The sequence below is a fragment of the Protomyctophum bolini genome (assembly GCF_963924005.1).
Source record: "Protomyctophum bolini genome assembly, chromosome: 1".
NCBI classification, from domain to species: Eukaryota; Metazoa; Chordata; class Actinopteri; order Myctophiformes; family Myctophidae; genus Protomyctophum; species Protomyctophum bolini.
Window position 1 is genome coordinate 35,424,202 of NC_137862.1, and position 20,356 is coordinate 35,444,557.

General features: G+C 40.9%; 1 protein-coding gene across 1 annotated transcript; it reads right to left on the minus strand.

Moving 5' to 3' along the window:
* Positions 1–4,273: 4,273 nt before the first annotated feature.
* Positions 4,274–11,974, minus strand: bdnf (brain-derived neurotrophic factor). Its single transcript, XM_080760221.1, has 2 exons — positions 11,894–11,974; positions 4,274–5,171 (listed from the first exon to the last, which is right to left on the minus strand). Exon 2 carries the CDS (start codon positions 5,148–5,150, stop codon positions 4,341–4,343), a length of 810 nt encoding a protein of 269 aa, XP_080616347.1. The 5' UTR covers positions 5,151–5,171; positions 11,894–11,974; the 3' UTR covers positions 4,274–4,340.
* Positions 11,975–20,356: the final 8,382 nt, after the last annotated feature.

Sequence of the window (20,356 nt, forward strand, 5' to 3'; positions counted from 1 at the left end):
TTTGCGTAAACCTTGTAAAGTGCAGTGGCAGTGGACGGTCTATACTGGGCTATACTGCCCTCCACCGGGGAGTGTGTGTGGAACAGTAGCTCTACCTATGGTAGACACATGCGTGTGTGTGTGTGTACGTGTGTGTGTGTGTGCGTGTGTGTGTGTGCGTGTGTGTGTGTGTGTGTGTGTGTGTGTGTGTGTGTGTGTGTGTGTGTGTGTGTGTGTGTGTGTGTGTGTGTGTGTATAATCCCTCCAGGGAACCCCATAACTGACTGAGAGTGTAAATGGAACCAAATGTGGAACCAAATGGTCCATATCGTTCCTTTTATACACTGTGCAGAGTTGCAGGCCTGGCTGTAAGGGTCCATTTACCTCCCCAAGGAACCCTAGGGTTCTTGGTCCCTATACTAGTTTGATATATATTATATTATATTATATTATATTATATTATATTATATTATATTATATTATATTATATTATATTATATTATATTATATTATATTATATTATATTATATTATATTATATTATATTATATTATATTATATGTATTGTCACTGCACATAGTATACAAATTCTTTGACAATGAAAGTATTTCCTATTGTGTGTATATATATATATTAAGTGTTGGGGCCAGACAGAATTCCTATTTACATATACAAATCTGGAATGTTACAGCAATAATAATCAATGTTAATACAGAAATTGTATTGTATGTTTCTAATTATTTGAGAGATCATAATCAAAGGAAGTAAAGAGAAATAGCTAGAGTAACAGGAGCTATATCTTTCCTCCAAGTTAGAGACCTTAAGAAAGGACCATTATTTTGGAAGGTGTGGGGATATGCCCAATTTAAAGTTTTCTGTGCAACTGAGCACATATTCTGGAGTCTGGACCACATTTTTATTCAAACTTGGCGAATATTCTTTTTGCAGACCTGTCAGCCACTGCTGTTGTCAGCTACTATGTCTTGTTACAGTGCAAACTGAAGTTAAGTTACCAACAGTCATTAAGACATGCAAATCCCTTGACTCCTTCAAAACCGCTCTCAAAGGGCACCTACGGACGGCTGCAATTCGAAACTGTCCCCCGTAAAATCTGAATCCCCAACCCACCCCTTTTACTTTCCCCCCTCACAGTATATGTTTTTTCCCCCTTTTTACCTCCTCTATGATGATTTCCTGTTTTTGGCTATATAGAAGTGTATATTTGTATATGTCTAAATGTCATGATTAATTGAACATGGTGAACCCTATTGTAAACAAGTGTAATGCTTTATGGTGTCGTCCACAGTTAACAGTTTTGTATTGAGTTGTGCTTGAAATGTACTGTAATTCTCCAATCTGTTAATAAATACTTCAATCAATCAATCAATCAATCAATCAATCAATCAATTAATCAATCAATCAATCAAAGCTACTTTAAACTAACTGTTGGTTTGTTTCTTAATTGCAAATAACTGGTTGGTCAATATTTAGCAGTTAGCTAGATAACTAGTGTTAAAAATATGATAGGCAGGTAACTGGCTAGTTTAAGAAATTAACATTTAAATGAACATAGATGAACTCACCCCTGTGACAGTTTCACATGATCTAGCAGCTATGGAAAACTAGGCAGATGTATCTTGGCTACCTAATGGGTGTACTCTTTTTATGACACAGCCATGTTGTGCCAAGTCATCATCCTAAATTAGGTACATACCCATTCATATGACAAGGGCACCCCCAATGAGACTGCATTAGGAACTGCTGAATAAACAGTAAAGTCCTCAGTGTGAATTTAACGCAGAGTGACTGTACAAAGTGTACAATCTGTGAGATAAATTATCCCCCCCCCTCCCCCAGTGTACATGCCCTCGTTCAGTTCTATACTTCTTCTCATGCAGTTCCCACATTAAAATCTGTGACTTGCCCTGTAATAATGTTATCTACTCTACTATACTGCTACTGTTACGGCTGCTACGGCTATAACATCTGGGAAAATAAAATATACAGCACTTTGAAGGAACATCGCTGTCTATCTTTCAGTGTTTGTTTGGATGAGAACTTATAGGTTTATAGGTTTAACCATTATATTGAGTGAACCTCTGTATCTCTTTAAAGTAATGTCAGTGGTCAGAGATATACTAATCTTGTCATCATTCTCAGAGATGGCATAGAAACTGTTTTGTCTTAGTTCGCTAATCACTTTCCACCTGTTGTCCCTTATTTTGGCATGTAATTGTAGGTGGCCTAAATGGCTAAACATACTTTCTCTCCATATGTATGTTAGTAATGTTACAGAAGATTAGCGTCAAACTCAGAACATTTTCATTTGGGGGGTTTCATTATTTGGAACTGTTTCATGACTCAAGATTTCAAGTACGATTCTCTCTAAAAAAGAAAGAAAGAAAGATTATCAGCCTATAACTATTATTATAATGAAACTCCCTGGGGTATGAACTGAGAAATACATGGATAAATTTAGATATTGAGTAATTATATAGCAAACATTAGTGATGTCCAGGAATGTGACAGCAATTTACTTGGTGTTGTTCCATCCTCTTTACCTGTCAAGTGATCACAGCAGTTGTCTGTGAAGCCCCGCATTTTCCCAATACCCACCATCTTCTAGCCTTTAGATCACAATGGCCATATAATCAAAATCCTTGAAAATTGTTTACATATATGATGTACATAATTCCAATCCTATTGTGTGTGTGTGTGTGTGTGTGTGTGTGTGTGTGTGTGTGTGTGTGTGTGTGTGTGTGTGTGTGTGTGTGTGTGTGTGCGCGTGTGTGCGTGTCTGTCTGTCTGTCTGTCTGTCTGTCTGTCTGTCTGTCTGTCTGTCTGTCTGTCTGTCTGTCTGTCTGTCTGTCTAATATGTTTTTTAATGTTATGGTATGGTTAGACCAGTCATTAGTCCTACAACTACAACCTATCTCAAACCCTCACCCTAAACCTAACCTCCCACAGGGCAGCACACCTAAAACTAACCTTAAGGCATGTCTAACCAATGACTAGTCTAAACTAAGTATGCACCCCTATGGTAGTGTTAAAATATGTTCACATATGAACTGTGTTACTTGAAACAATTTGATGCATTTTTGGAATGCAAGTGTCTTTAACAATTAAGGTTAGTCATTCTAAATTAAGCTGCTATACTTCAGCAGTAGAATGTGACTGGCATCCTTAACACTACCTGTCAACAAGATTATTATTATTGTGGGACTTGCTGAATGATTTCACAGAGGAGATTGTGTGCACATCTTGTACCTGTAGTTAGGCCAGGTGCTGGACATCAAGGCAAGAATCAAGGAGAAGGTAAAAACATCTGCACACTGGTTTAAAGCTGTTGTTAGCGTTTTACGTTCTCCCTATTTAATTACATTTTAAATCCCCATACCATGGCAACCAAGGATCTCTATCTATCTGTCTGTCTGTCTGTCTGTCTCTGTCCGCCTGTACGACCGCCCGTCTGTCCGACCATCCTATCCCATCCGTCCACCCACCCATCCATCCACTCATCCATGCATCCATCCATCCATCCATCCTTCAGTTAGCTATCTAACTATCTAGTTCCACTGGTAAATTTTTTTCTACTTAAAAATACATGATCCAAACTTTATCAACATTATTTTTGTTTTTCATTTGCCTATAGTCATTTTTATTTCTTCAAATATTTCAGTTTAATATTGCAAACAACTTCACAACATACAAAATGAATAATATTAACCCAGAAACATGTCAATGAATAAATTTTATATATATGTATATATATATACTCTTATATATCTTGTCCTCTGGTGGGGATAAAAAAATAAACAGCAAAGCTTTGACAACAGCACCTTGACATAGTATGTAATTCCAACATTACCTTGAGAAGTTTAGAACAGTAAACAGATAAATTACTTGAGAGGAAAACCGTTTTCTTTTGAGTATGTAAACGGAATGTTTTGGTCAGCTTCATATCATTTTTTTTCCTTAAGTGGAGAATTTCTCAATTCACAATTGAAGCAGCATGCAAGCTTTTGAAGATGGAACTGTCCTGTCTCCTTTCTTGCCTCTTTGTTCCTTCATTTTCAAATTCTTGGCAACGTAAACAAATCACAATGTCTTGAGGAATGTGATATAGTAATTTAAACTGGGCGCAAATGACTGATCAGATTTTTTAAAATTGTTTACAAGGTCATGGATATGTTCAATAAATAGACTGTAGTATCACTTTTACTGTATAAACTTTTTTTTACATGCAGTCCATAAAATTTTCATTTGACGGAATAATTTACCCTGTTATGTATATATACAAATAGATATTTTCTCTTTATTCTCTTTTTTAAACTCTTCAATAAAATCTATACATTGTATACACTATCTCCCTCTTTTAATGGTCAATGTGCATACACATGAAGTGTCTATCCTTATGAAGCGCCAGCCAATCTTCTTTTTGCTATCCATGGTAAGCGCTCGCACATAGGACTGGGTTGTCCTGCATTGGGAATTATAATGCCGTTTGTCTATTCCTCGGCAGCCGTCCTTCGTATACCCCATGGGGTTGCATTTGGTCTCATAAAAGTATTGCTTGAGTTGGCCATTGGGGACAGGGACCTTTTCCATGACGGTAACTGTCTGCCCAGACATGTCTATTGCCGTCTTTTTATCCACAGCGGTCACCCACTGGCTAATACTGTCACACACGCTGAGCTCTCCACGCCGCGAAGGGTCAGAGTGTCGCCGCACCCTCATGGACATGTTAGCGGCATCCAGATAGTTTTTGTATTCCTCCAGAAGAAAGAGCAATGGCGGCTCCAAAGGCACTTGGTTGCTGATCATCACCCGCGAATCGTACAGATCGTCATCCTTTGTCTCTGCGCCATTCACAGAGGACCGGCCTCCGCCACCCTGGCCTTTATCAGCCCCCGGTCCCAACTGGGCCTCCTCTCCCTCCACCTCCAGCAGCTCTTCGATCACCTGCTCAAATGTGTCTGTGAGTGAAGGCAATGCCCCCCGTTGGCCTGGCCCACCCCCACTCTGCGGAGTCCCATGGGCTCGGGCAGCTGTCTCCGCGGCGCCCAAGTAGCCTTCCGTCCGGTGGCCCCGCATGCCCAGGGCATCTCTCAGGGGCGCAGCTCTCATGCAACTGAAGTATGAAATAACCATAGTAAGGAACAGGATGGTCATCACTCTTCTGACCTGGTGGAACTGGATAGAAAAGAAAGAGAGATAAAAGACAGGACAGGGAGAGAGGAAGAGAACATTAGTCACAGAGTCTATGAAGCAGTTTCTTAAATATATTGGCTTGACGTTGACCGTGAGCAGTATTTCCTCTGTGCTTTCATTCCACTTCCAGTTCCTGTTAATCTCCCATACACTGTCATAACCAAATTTAACTCCAGTCCATACCAAAGATTGTGAGAAGACTGCAAGACTTGAAGCAATACTATACTATACTATACTATACTATACTATACTATACTATACTATACTATACTATACTATACTATACTATACTGCTTAGAAGACTGCAAGAAGGCTGCAGAGGAGGGAATGTTTTTGCCCTGACACAAGCTGGTACAAAGCCTGATGCCTTCAGTGGGATTGGCAGATCATATCCCGAACCATGGACCCTACCAAGAACCACCTCTAACCTGAACCTAAACATTGGGGGTGGTACACAGCTTGGGATCAAAGTGCTGCCTGAGATAAATGCAGGGTAAGAAAGTCTCATAAACAAGTAACTGTAGGACCTACAGTGTAGGTGGCCACACCTAACCACTTTGGGGCCTAGCAGAAACAACTTGGTGTATTAAATTGCGAGTACATACATACATAGAATAACTTAATTAACTGGCCTAATTTTAAATAAATTGTATAGTGCAGCTTTAAGTATCATTCATTGTCAGCAATTTGTTTTATTTGTTTTTAGTTATGTAGACTTGTGTCCCGTTATCATTATTTTCTTATGCATGATGTAACTTTTTAGTTGGTTATCATGCAAAAAGGCAATGCTGATCAGGTTACAAAGGCCCAATTATTTTCAATTCCAATTCCACCTAACAAACTTATGATATAGCTCTTCCATTTCTTCACTCAAATTCCCTGAAAGGGAGATTAAAAAGAAATATGAAGGAAATTTTATATGAATGAAACAAAATATGTTTTTTCAAGAGTTCATAAGAGTGATTTCAAAACTGTGAACATATTATTCTTTACACAAACGCGTACACACACAACACACGCACGCACGCACGCACGCACACACGCACACACACACACACACACACACACACACACACACACACACACACACACACACACACACACTACCAGTAAGATGCCTGAGGGCCGCGAGAAGCGACCTCACCCTAAAGGTCGAGGTCACGTGCACGCATCCGGTGAGCACTGGTACTTTGGAATGGGGGTCAGATCAACATATACACCTGGGGGAGTGCTGGCGCTTTGGCATGGGGGTCAGATCAACATATGGAATGAATTCTGTACTGGCCATATAAGGAGCATGTCTTGTTCTGACATATGGAATGTCAGAACCTGTTCTGACATATGGAATGTCAGAACAGGTCAGCTCCATATATGGAGATCGAAGGGTGGCAGCGGGGACAGTGTCTTGAGTGTACAGGGTTTGATGAGGGCCCAGGTAGGACCGAGCCTTAATAAAGGGCCTGTTGTGAACTCTAGTTTTCGTGTGTTTACTATCACCTATACTATTAACTAAGTAAAACTAATCAGGATTGTGTACTAGTAAATGTTGAGAGACCCGAAACCCCGTTGACCTGAGGATACGTCCCAGGTGCATCCATGCAATGTTTTTTAGTTATAGTTCTTCTATTTATAGTGACTCATAGGAATGAGAGACGGGTGACAGCCGGAATGTAGACGGCACCCGGGTGAGCAGTATGGGTTAGCGCCCCAGCCTGTGAGGAAGCCCAACAACCCTCGGTGAGGCCTTTGGGAGGGCCATGCAAGCAGCAAGCGGAACCGCAGCACCATGACCCTGAGGAACCATTGCCCACCACTCCTGAATGAACTGTCTGGTGCTGGGACTCTGGTGCAACGCACAGGTCCTCGCTCTACTACTGAGAGCAGGAGTGGACCTGGTGAGAGGTAGGAGGGGCCCGGACAGGAGACAACCCACAGAGCCTAGTCCCTCCATGTGCCAGAAGTGTACCTCCCAGCCCTGGCAGAGTAGTTCTGGAGTATTTCCAACGCATTGTGTGCCCCTGGTTTTTCCCTAGTGGGACTGATTGAGGGTAGCTACTGGGACGTAAGTCGGGACTTGATCACTCCCGGCTGGGTCGCCTGAGTGAGGGGTATGATGTTGAGAGACCCGAAACCCCGTTGACCTCAGGATACATCACTGAGGATACGTCCCAGGTGCATCCATGCGATGTTTTTTAGTTATATTACATGCTTTAGTTTAAACCAAATTGCTCATATAATAACGTTCTGACGGACTCATTACGTTACTTATTTCTGACATGGTGAATATTATTATTACGAAGTTATTTACAGTGCGGCCTGAGTCCTGTGAAAGCTACCATACTAAATATTGGGAAGCAAGGCTTATTGAGGGACAATTGTTTTGGCAGATGAATGAAGAGCATGATGGAAGCAACTAACAGGGTGTCAGGGCTTAGGAGTGATGGCAGTCTGAAGAATTTCTCTCACTCTAAAGAGCACAGTTTTACACAGTAAAATCGAGTGTACAAATGTAACCAAAAAGGCAATTTGCTTACATTCATACACTCTGATCAGCAATTTGATAGAATTAACACTCTTTTAATAGCAAGTTTCGAGCAGCAACTTCAACTCACAAGATGTTGTATGGGGAAAACGTTTAAAATGTTGTGAGATTTGCCAAACTATTACATATCGTATCCCATGGTTACTCCTGTGCATACGGTAGACGCAGCATCCCTTACCTTTAAGTAGGTCTAAGAGCCACAGCAAATGTATTGGAATATGCACAGAGCAGATCTTTACAACTAGTCAGAATGGACAGGAGGACCATAGCAGAACACAGGAGCAAACCCCACCTAAAACGCCTTTGTTTCATTCTTAATTGGTGTCTTGGGCAATTAACCAACACCACGGTGACTGCCATAGAGATATCTAGTCTATAAATAGGCGGGCTGGGAGTCTCACAGTCTCTATTCAGAATATCACATCCTTCTTCTTAATGAGCCACTCAGTCCCAGAGCTCAGTGACGCACTCCTCCAGTGTGAGAGAGAGTGTGGTGGTGTGTGTGTGTGTGTGTGTGTGTGTGTGTGTGTGTGTGTGTGTGTGTGTGTGTGTGTGTGTGTGTGTGTGTGTGTGTGTGCGTGTGTGCGTGTGTGCGTGTGGGGAGGGGGGATCTTTTATAGTAGAAACAAAGACGAGAGTTTTGATATGAAATGCAAAGCTGTTTATGTTCTAAACTACACGTTCCCAGTCCAATTCAGACTTCATGTTGGAGATGCTGCAGATGAAGTGCTGTGTCTTCCCTGACAGACCACAGGGGTAATATTGCAGTAGCAGGGGGGCGGAGAGTGTGCCAGCGTCATTTCGCAGCATAACAACTGCGAATGACGTCCCTCCCAGGTATCCATTGGGGAGAGAATTGAAGGGGAGGAGGCTGTTGGGGGTATAATGCTTAATTTATGCTGTCATACGACGGTGTCGCACAAATGAAAATAGCAGATCTACATGCTCACAGTGCGTTACAGCCACGACGGGTTGTGAGCTTGTAGATCAGCTATTTTCGGCATGTGACACCACAGTACGACTAAATATAAATCAGGCTTTAATGCCACTCATCAGTGTGCAATTGCTTGCCAGTCCTCTGGGTATCCCCACACCGAGAACAACAAACACTTTTATTTCTATCTCTGTGATTTCCTGTTTCCATCAGGAGAATCAATATGGCTTATGCTCTCAATCAACATCCTGTTAAAATGCAATATAACCAACGAATCATTTAATTGCTGTGGGACCAGCTCGGAATCTCTATGCTCTACCAGAAACGATGACTGTGATGACTCCTTTGCTCTCATTTTGTACATTTAATGTAAGAGCATTCTATGTGCTATGTTTCCAGCTACATTTCCTGCATGGTTAACCATCAAGCTTATATGCCTAATGATAAGATATATCTGTAATCTAGAAAGATCAAGCTATATATCCACAAATGTAGTCAAGAAGATACAGTGTAACCACTCACAATTGTATGTGTGAAAAAGAAAACCACTCAAATGTGAGTGTCACACAGCACATCCAAAGAATGTGTAAAAAATGTAATTAAAAACCATACTGCAAAATAAATTAACACTATGTTACTGTGCACTGCAGGCTAAAACCATGCACTGGATGAAGGTATAGAGCTCTGCATACCAATACTCAAACACACTTGTATTTGTGAAAAGGAGCATGTGTGAATCATAATAAAGATTAAAGGTCAGTGTGTAGAGTAGACCTTGTAGAGTCTCAAATCCTGTTAAATTAACTCTGAGAATGTATGGAACCAAATTCAGTCTTTTCTGCCTCCACACAAGCACCTGTTGGGCTATGTATGTAACATACCCTTGCATTTAGTCTTTATATGCCAGGTGGGGATTATCCCTTCTTTGGCAGAAATCCTTCCTTTGAGTCTTTGACAGATGCCGAAAAGTTTCTCTAAACATCAAAGTACAAGCATGCCAAGTGTTGTTATACACCCAGACTATAATGGGTTGTACCTGTGTGCAAATGTCAGCAAATTACTGTATGCATCGTCTTTACTATAGTTTACACTGCTGCTTAGAAATCGTTTAATGAACATCAATCAATAATAGTATCACGTGAAAGTGAACAATGATGTCTGAAAACAACAATACATTTAATAGAATGTCCTACTTGCACATTTTATTTTCTATTTCTGTCACAACTCCCTTGGGGGCACGTCTTTTCGTTAAAATCTCGAGGAAAAGAGTTAGCTTCACAAAACGTGTATTGTCATGTCTGATCTGTAGCACCCAACAGATTGCAAACCAAATGTTCATCTTTGAAGAGAGATATAGCGAAAACCTACTTTCACAACAACCAATATCATACTTCTTACAAGAAAGAAGCAATGTTTGAGATTTGTGAAAGCTTTTATTTGTGAGATCTGCTTCCATCTGATAAACACTGACATTTCAAACAATAATTAAGAACGCCTAAATACTATAACTCCAGGCAAACTATGTCTACTACCATAATAAAATCACTCCCGTGTGAAGTGAGGGGCGCTCTTATACGTCATCATACATCATCTCATTCTGGCCAATCACAATTTGCGTCAATCCTCACACACACACACACACACACTCAAAGCTGGGCATACCGCCCCTCAAGAATAAGGCAAAACAAAATAGTTGCTGGGTGATCTAGGTTACCTAAATAAGCTCTGGCTTCCCTCCTGCAGTAAAAGGAGATGTAGTCGCACAATGTTTAGCAGCTCCCACTGTAGTTTTATTTAAGTTATCCTAACTTAAATAAAACTACCTTGTGTAGTGTGCGGACTACATCTCCTTTTCCTGTACATATCTTTTTCTTCAGCACCTTCAGCACCAAGTTTTTTTAGAGTAGGCCTACTCTCTTGTGGATTCCTGCAGTGCCATATAAGTGAATAGGACAGAAATATGTCATCAAAATATGTTGTCACTCATTTGTCTACAGCACGAATTAATCCACTATCAACATGAATTCACGGCTCATGTTCCTCAATGCCAAATGATCCAGTTACAACAAACATTTGTTACAGCTGAACAAGAATATATGCAAAAAATCAATTTCAAGCCGGTTCTGTTGAATTTGTACCCACTGACTCCGGTAATGTTATGCAATGCTGTGATACATTTATATCACTAAATAATACGTCACATCACATCACATTGCCTACTGGCCTGGGTCTGACACAAGTAATTGGCATGCGATTATATCCGCGGGCCATTTTTTACGTTATTAGGCAGTTCCCAAACATGTACGCTAGATGTCAGTCGAGACCATGACATTTTTAAGCAAAGCCTCTCTTTTCACTCCCCCCCATCTGTTTATGTGCCCAACACTACAGACAGACAGACAGACAGACGCATACAAACAAATATGGCCTTCATACATAGGCTACTAATGTAATGTATAATTAAACCAAACAGGCTACGTGTGTAGGCTGCACACTATAGGTAAAGTCATTCACACTCACATTGAGCTACGTTAATTTAGCCAGTGGAAGGAATGGACGGGGACCCGATGAGGTGTTCTTTGGAATTTGCAGCAGGCAGTCATGTAACCTAATTGAGTTTTCCTGTCCACTGTCACACAGCGGGAAAACTCCAAGTAGTTTGTTTTTTAATTCATGTTCATTCTCGCCTTTTGAGGTCATCCAGTAGCGACTAGACCATGAAGTAGCCTAGACCAACGCCGTGGGTCTCAAATGTCTTATAAAGTCTTAATGAGTTCATGAAACTTTTTTTATCTGCAAAAAAGGAGTGGATGAGCTTACTTTTCTCATTTAGATGTAATAACCTTATATATGGGCTATACAAGTTAGACTATACTTTTATAGGTTAAGTGCCAAGTGGCGGATTCAATTGTTTATATGCACATCTATTGTTTCTTGACAAATAAACCACAAACATTGTTTATCATTATCATCATAAAGCAAAACTGTTTGCGAAACTACACTGAATCCTTCTGGGTCTCTCAGTCATAGAAACTCAATCAACATAATAACTCAGTTTTTTATTAATGAACGAGAGGATAAGATTACATATCCCCTCTCTCGTGCTGCGGCACAGTCTGTGCGTTTGTAGGATAACCCAACTTGATCGGGCTACTTTTAGATCTCCCCGACTCTGAAACGGCATCGAACACAAGCGAAAGTGATCAAACAAGTCTAACAAAAACATACCTTTACTGCCCAGTCGTAAAAGAGACCATTCAACAGGACAGTGTCATCTGTGGTGTTTTGGACAACTCCCTGAGTAATTACTTTAAGCGTTATTTTCCACTGTAGGTTAGACTCTCCCGACAGCTTCAGGATATCTCTTCAGCTTTGGAGCAAATAGATTAAATTATTGATGGTGGAAATTGCATGGATGAGGTAATGGACTCCCATGGCTGCGCGGCTCCTTTGCAGATCGCTTGAAACAGAAGTTGTTCCCTGCCATACGCTGCGTCGCAGCAGCACCAACGGGATGAGAGACCTCTTGAGCTTGAAATGACGATCCTTTGCAACTACAGTAACTTACTACACACATTCACAATGACGTTGCAACATGTGACCCGGCGCTTGGCTGACTGGCCACCAAACTCAGTTAAAGAGCCCTGGCATCCATAGGCTACCTATATATCTACTAGGCTACATAATAATAGGACATATGTCTAACAGCTGGAATTAGCTACTTTAACACAAGATATAGATATAGGCTATAGCCAACTGTATAGCATATATTCCCTACAATTTTCATGGGATATATATATACACACACACACATACTCTCTCTCTCTCTCACACACACACACACACACACACACACACACACACACACACACACACACACACACACACACACACACACACACACACACACACACACACACACACACTCGGCACTTGTCATTAAGCTATACTTTTGTTTCATCAAAATGCTTTTAAACGCTATGGCTCTTACTGTTATTTCAACCCATTTTGGTAAAATGGTTAATTGCAAAGCTTATTAGTAGCGTTATGATATACTTTGGTATAGTTAGACCATATAGTTGCCTATCTCTATCTATCTATCTATCTATACTATGGTATTCATATGTGATCCCATGTCCCCGCGTCTCGGACCTTTGGTGTGTCGGATCTGCGTGCTGTGCACCCCGATCCTCTAGCTGCACAATTAAGATGAACTAGAATTAGTTTTCAATTTCACTTTGATATGTTCACAATTAGAGTTCAGATACAGTCGTTGCCATTGCCAAGAGGGTAGAACACACACACACACACACACACACACACACACACACACACACACACACACACACACACGCACGCACGCACGCACACACACACACGCACGCACGCACGCACGCACACACACACACACACACACACACACACACACACACACACACACACACACACACACACACACACACACACACACACACACACACACACACAACGCTCCCTCGAAGGGATACAAGTCTAAAATAATAAAGAAAAAATAAGCTCATTATCCTTGGGGCTTGGACAACCTCCAATGCAAAGATTTATTGTGATGCGTTTGCGATATTGCAATGATGATTCTTCTCTGCACGAGCTAATGAGTTGGAGGGCTCTTGTTTGGCGTATAGCAGTATGGGAGTGGATGCTCGCACCTGCTCAATGAGTCACTCCCACCTCCAACACACCCGGGGACATGCCAAGATGAATATAGCCCTCCCCGAAGGCTCACAGGAGGTGAGGGCAAACTCTGGATGACAAAGAGTTGCATCAGCAATCGCTGAGCGACATGACTCCAAAAAGAAAAGAAAAAACTTGCGCACTGCACAAGGGGGCTGTTCCAACCAAGTAATTCATAAATAAATCACTTGGCATCTCATTAGAAGAGCAAAAACAACAACATGGTCTCTCATTTCTGCAAAGACAGCACAATATAAGGTAGCATGAGCTCTCAAGAGTGAGCTAGATTTGGCTCACATGCAAGAAGAAGTTTAATATAGGCTAGCTAGCCCATATAAAATTAGGTGTTATAGAATATAAATTGCCCCACGGGGGTTTCAAACAGAAACCCTGGAATAGCGTTGGATAGGATATAGGATACACGTTTCATCATTATATATTAGCGCGACACCGTCACCGTCAGGCTATAGGCAATTTTAGTCAGTCATTGAGCAAAGATAATGAATGCCTCCTTATATCTCATGGAATCTTTCCCACCACAAAACTATATGGCATAGCCATATGGCACATATAAAAAAGGGGATTCCAGTCTTTTGAACTATAGATTGTGATTAAGTCACAAATCATAAGCGTTGACAGGTGTCTGACTGAGACTCAGAGCCCATGTGAATGAAAACCTCCAGTAAACTATATCTATAAGTCTGTATACCAGATATTTAACTGCTGCTGTCAGGATTAATGTCCAGCTCTCCAAATAAATAATAGCCTACAGCAATAATGTCTGACGTAAGCATCGAGAAGTCAACAAGCCAGAGCACTTTCTCATACCTTATTATCAGGTCTTAATACAAGGGTTATCTCTAGTGGCATAAGCTACAAATCACTCCAAATGAAGCCCCCCCCCTCTTCTGATTCTCTCTAGCTTCCTCGCACGCGCACGCAGTCACGCAGACGCGTCACACAATCAACAACACATTACTGTTGAATAAACACTGAATGCATAAATTGCACGTCACCACAAAAACAAAAACCTTCAACTACTTCCTGTAATAGTCAAAAATATATGCTAGAAAATATAGCCTAATAACATAATGATATGCAAGTAGGCTGAAAAGCAAAATCATTAAATGGACTAGCCTATATTTCTATGCCATTAACTTGTCAAAAACGTTCTATGAAATGTAATTTGTTAAACAAACAATCTCAGCTATGGCAGATTTATAGTCATAGCCCATGTAAAAAAATTCAAGAACGATACAAATCAGCACAGGCGTATATAGCCTATCAGTTCTATACCTCCCTCTGACTGACTCACCATGTTCTAAACCTTCATTCATGGGCTCAACATCACAGTGATTTCGGAAAGAGGACATCATTTAGCGATGTAGGCTACATTAATTGACTCCCAAATTTCAAAACGCGACATTGTGAATCCTCGCCCCGCAGTGGCGTCTTGCCAGTATAGGCTAGATAGGCTACCTGGTCTGACACGCACGCCAGCATCCGTGCAACTTGTCATATATGATTGCACGTTAGTTGTTTCTACGTTATCGCAAAACCTAAAATTCCAATGGAGAAAAATTAAATGAAATATGAAAATGAAAATAGGCTAATAGAATATTTAAAAAAAATGTATAGCTTCGTAACAAGATTTTATGCTTCAGCTTCACTGCGCGTCCGAACTTGTTTGGACGAGACTGTTAATTGGTTGAGGGTGCTGATGCTGAAGAGGTGACGATGATAGCAATGATGACGGCGATGTAGGCTACATTTTCATTTTCATTAGGGGTTTCTCGAGAAATTATTCTCGTGCTATATGGGTCTAATTGGTAACATATATAGCCTACATTCACGCGGAATTTCATATAGCCCGCACTAAATAGTATATAGGCTACAATTAGACAGACTCACAGAATAAATAAACATGGTTAATAGTCTATTTAATAATCACACAAAGAATGGTGAATAAAACGAACTTGACACCCTCGAATCCCAATTAAGCTGTTTTAGATCCTTTATTGAAAATGAAAAATGAAAAAGAAGCTATTGCCATAAAATAAGAACAACACGGTTTCGACTAATTCTTAATCCAAAGACCATGGTGGTCGAAACCGAAAATGAGACATAAACCCAATATAGACTATATATATATATATATATATATATATATATATATAGCCTATAGCCTATGAGAATTGTTGTTGCTGCAAACAGTAGGATAGGCCTAACGAATAATAACCCTATAGCTATGAATCTTTTGAAAAATGCAGTATGTATATTTTGTCAAGTACAGGTGCCAAAAGCATTTAATCTTATTTGGAATGAAACCTACCATCAGATTTGTTATTGCCGCCCACCCCATACCAACTCTGCAGCGCTAAGAGTTGGTATGGAGAGAGAGAGAGAGAGAGAGAGAGAGAGAGAGAGAGAGAGAGAGAGAGAGAGAGAGAGCGAGAGAGAGAGAGCGAGATGGGGGGGTGGGCGGGCAGGCAGGCAGGGAGATTCTCAGTAAGATAACACAGCCCCATTTATGGACTGATCCGATGACGTACATTGCAGAAAGTTCTATAAAAAACCTTCATACATACAAAGTGTGTCGTGCCACCCCACAGACCCCTCCTAACCCGCCTCCGCTTTCCCCTCCCCCACCACGTTCCACGCCCACGCCATAGTCCCACGTCTCAGGACGAGTTTTCAGCAAAAAATAAAAAAAATACAGGGAAAAAAGCTACATTGCTATAGAAAGATATTAAAAATATATAGAATATGGGGCCCAGAAGATATTGAAAACACCACAAATGACTATTATCATGGCCAATAAATCCTACATCCCAAGTCATACATTATTATTTATCTTAAAATATCTGTGTCCCTAATGCGAGTTCCCCCGAACCTTAAATAGACTATATTACTTTAATAAGTTAAATTAATTAGGCCTATACGCATATTGTTGAATGTAGCCTATTTATTCTATAGGTTAGTCTACATGTGCACATAACCTATCGCCATGGTTAAAATATAATTGAATTGTGCCCAATACAGGACAGGTGTTACGCAGCCTCATCACCTGATAAGAACTTACGAATGTCACATATAACCTATTTTGATTAACCATCAGATAGGTTACAATTATTATTAACAGGGAATCAATCGCTCGATGTCTTTTCTGTGTGTGCATAAAATGGTTATGAAGGCAAAAAACAATATTGAAAGACCATGCTGAAGAAGTCATAATTCAAGTGCAAAAAAATGTTGGATAGGATGAATAATTCTTTGAAATGCACTTCTCCGGAAGCGTGATAAGGGCTGCCAGTGGGCGTTGGGGTTTTCTTGCAGCTGTTTGCAATGGAATTGCTTCTTTCTGATCCAAATGTGGTCAAGAAAAAAGACCGACAAAGCAGGCAATATCCACCGCTTCTTTCACTGCTGCGAGACGGATTTTAAAGTCCTTCAGGAAGGCGGGGGGAAACAACGCAAATTCTGTCTTTTAGACCAGACAGTTTAGTGATAATCGCAATCTAATATGCCTGATTGTATTTCGAACATTTCTACACTGTCCAAACAATTGCATATCAAGCTATCCAATCTCCCCCGGCCGTCTTCAGCCATAACATCTGTCAATAGAGGCACTTTGACCACGCCTATCTGTATTGTAATGTTATACAGCATAATGTCACAATTTGCATACTGTTGGGCTCCCATAGGGTATCCCGGTGAATTATATTGCACGAAATGGTTGAGGGTTTATATTTTTGATTACATTTTTATTTTAAGTTGTATAGGCTATATGTGGCAGGCAGGGAACGTGGACTGCACAGAGAAGCGAGCGGACAAAGGGGTCGGGTGGCAGGTGAAGCCACAGCGTGAGTGAAAGCACCTTATGAATGAAACCGAGGAGCGGCCGTAGTAAAAACACAAGTGATTTGATCGCGATGACGGGAGATAAGAGTAGGCTATAAGAAATCCAGAGTGCAACAAAACAGCTTAATATATGTATGCAGGCAACTGAAACTGAAATAGATAGTTGTAGCCATGGGATGTTCAGACGCTATATGTGTATCTGCATTATTATTTCACTTCGTGCGGGGTAGAGGGACCACTGCAGCGCTAAAGTTCCATATTGGGAGAATGATTAGGCACAACGCAACGATTACGCAAATTATGTTGCGGTGTTTGCAAACTCCAAAAAGCGCTTGAAAAAGCTTTATCTAAATCCGAACGTCTCCATTTTGCATGGTAAAGACCGGCATACGCAACCTTTTGAAAGATACATTCATTTAAATGGAACTGAATGAACATTCCACATGAAATTGTTATGAAATTTCCATTCAGGGTATTTTGTATATGGCCTGCCCTACATACACCTAGACGAAGGTGCATATAGTCTATACTAAATTGAACTTAATCTTATAAGAACAAGCGTAAAGACGAAAAAAGCATGAGTGACATGAAAACAATGGATTGTACTCTTACCTTTATAAGGGCTGATAACCACTATATGTGGTTAGATCTCCGCGATCAAGACTTGCATCTCCCAAAGTTTAACACGGTAGGCTATACCGAGAATGTAGCATGTACAGAACGCACGCCCTACAGCGGCTCTAACATTTCAACTTTCACATGCTCTAGAACTGGCGCAACAAATTTCAAAGCACAGGCTCTTTTATTGGCAAGCGCTTTTATCCCGTTTTCCGTTATAGACCACAGGACTTCCTCAGTATAGGCTTACCAAAAGTTGAAAAAAGAATCCCAGGTTTGGCAAGGGGTTGCAAAAGAGAGAGTTGGCGTCCACTCGGTGTTTTAATCCATGCACGAGTCCGGTGCCTCTGTCCAACGTGCTGAAAGCATAACACAGCGAGGGTAACTATGGGGCAAAAATCTATAGTTTTGTTAAGTGCCACTTGAAACTGCTTTACACTGCTGCTTCCCCGAGCCTTGTCACGTGAATTTCTCCTTGCCAAGCCAGTCCTGTTAATATTTGATCACATGTTGGTCGGACATTTCCTTTAGAAAAACAGCACCTATATCAAAAGCCGGTCACATCTGCAAGTCGCCTCACAATGTGTCAATTTCACACCAAATTTGCCCCTACAAAACTAATAGGCTACTGTTGCACTATGTATAGGGTAGTGCGACAGTCACGCACATGTTGCTTTTTTAATGGTCACCGCACTCCAAAACATGCATAAAAATAAAGCTCTTATTGCCGAAACACAACCGTCCAAAACACCACATCCACAGATTCCACACATTGCGCGCAGAGACAATGCAATATTTTCCCCACAGTCCTTACCTCTCTCACTGTACCGGCATATCCTGAGCTGAGAAATGCCACACAATCTTTTTTACACAAGCTTTGTCAACATCAGCCTCATCAGAAACTGGGTCTTCCTCAAGTAGCCAATGAGTCGAACCCATCCAGCATTTGGGGGAGTAGTAAGCACGACTATTTTTTTTATTGATAATCATTCCTTTATATGATGGTGTTTCAATGCTACTTACCATTTTCCCTTACGCTGTCCTGGAGATAGAAGTGTCTTAATATCCACTCACTCCAACCACTGCTGGTTGGTAATGTGTCTTGTTTGAAGTCATCATATGATAACTTCTGCTGCGCTCAGATCGCCCACCATTTCGGTGACTTATGAATCTAATAACCCTTTGCAATATCCGCGTACTTAAACTCCTTTACACCTTGGTGGCTCTACAGCTGAGGACAAATAGCAAACTAGCCTCGATTTTCAGAAAACCTTGTATAGATATACGCAATATTATACCCTAGCCCGGACAGCGCCATTATAGGGGTCTATTGAAATAAGGCAGGCTACGTTTATGGGGGATAGTGGTTCTTGAGCCTTGACTGATCACCCTGCATCCAATGACTTAAATCCTTTAATCTGCGTATTGATAGATCCCTAAAACTTCTGATGTATGTTTTCACGTGCGTAATTGGAGGATAACCCCCTCTTTGGCGAAAGGCCATAGGCCTTTACGCATATTACGCACAACTCTTTTCCTCCAACGAGGTGGAACACAGTCAGGTAGTCTAAAATAAGAAATGTTATTCATTGCGTTTAATGCGTTCCTTGTCTGTGAGATCAAGTTCTTTGGAAACTTGTTGCTACTTAAAAGAAAGCTGGCTGCGCTTAGAGAACGAAACGGTCTCATACTTACACTGTACAATGCTGTTAAGTGCTTCATTTTCATGTATAAAGAAACGGAAAAGTTAATCCACGTCTTCGAGGGGCGTAACTGGCCAAAGCTGTAGGCTACTGTCACAATTATATTTTAATCGGAAATGATACGTTTCCAATCACAAATATCCGAAGTTCAAAAGCGAAATCTGAATGCAGTGAAATTCCATCAGTTGCATTGCGAACACGGAGTAGGCCTATCTAATTGTTATTCAGTGACCATGCTTGCACGTGTGCCACAAATGTAGCCTACTCGGTAAGTAACATGAGTAATTGGTGATATTTGACTGCCTGTCTGTGCAGCCAGGAATCGAACTATCGGGAGTCCTATAAAGAACCGACAGTGTAGGCATATAAATAACTCAGAGTAGGCTACATGGGAACCCACTGGATAGTGGTGGAGCTTGCTCGCACACGCATCAAACTATTCCGACAAATTTGGCAAACCGCCGGACTTGTTTGTCAAACATCCCCATAGTGCATGATGCCATTAAAGACCGGAATGCGATCGAGCCACATATGGACGCTCAATATCCTATTGACGCTCTTAACTCACCTCAGGTATATGTGCATGCATGGGAGGATACTGTTATAGAACTGTAGCAGTGGCAACGAGTCTAATAAATAATAATAATAATAATAAAAAACATGTTTTCCTGTTTCAAAAGTCACATTAGAAAATATGTTAACATAGCACAGCCTCAGTCTATATATTGGGGCTTAAGGCAATGGCCAAAGTGATGTGAAATAAATTAATGCATGGTAGCCTACATATTTTAACAACTAT

Coding starts and splice junctions, on each gene's coding strand:
- bdnf (XM_080760221.1), bottom strand. CDS start 5,150: ATGACCATCCTGTTCCTTACTATGGTTATTTCATACTTCAGTTGCATG.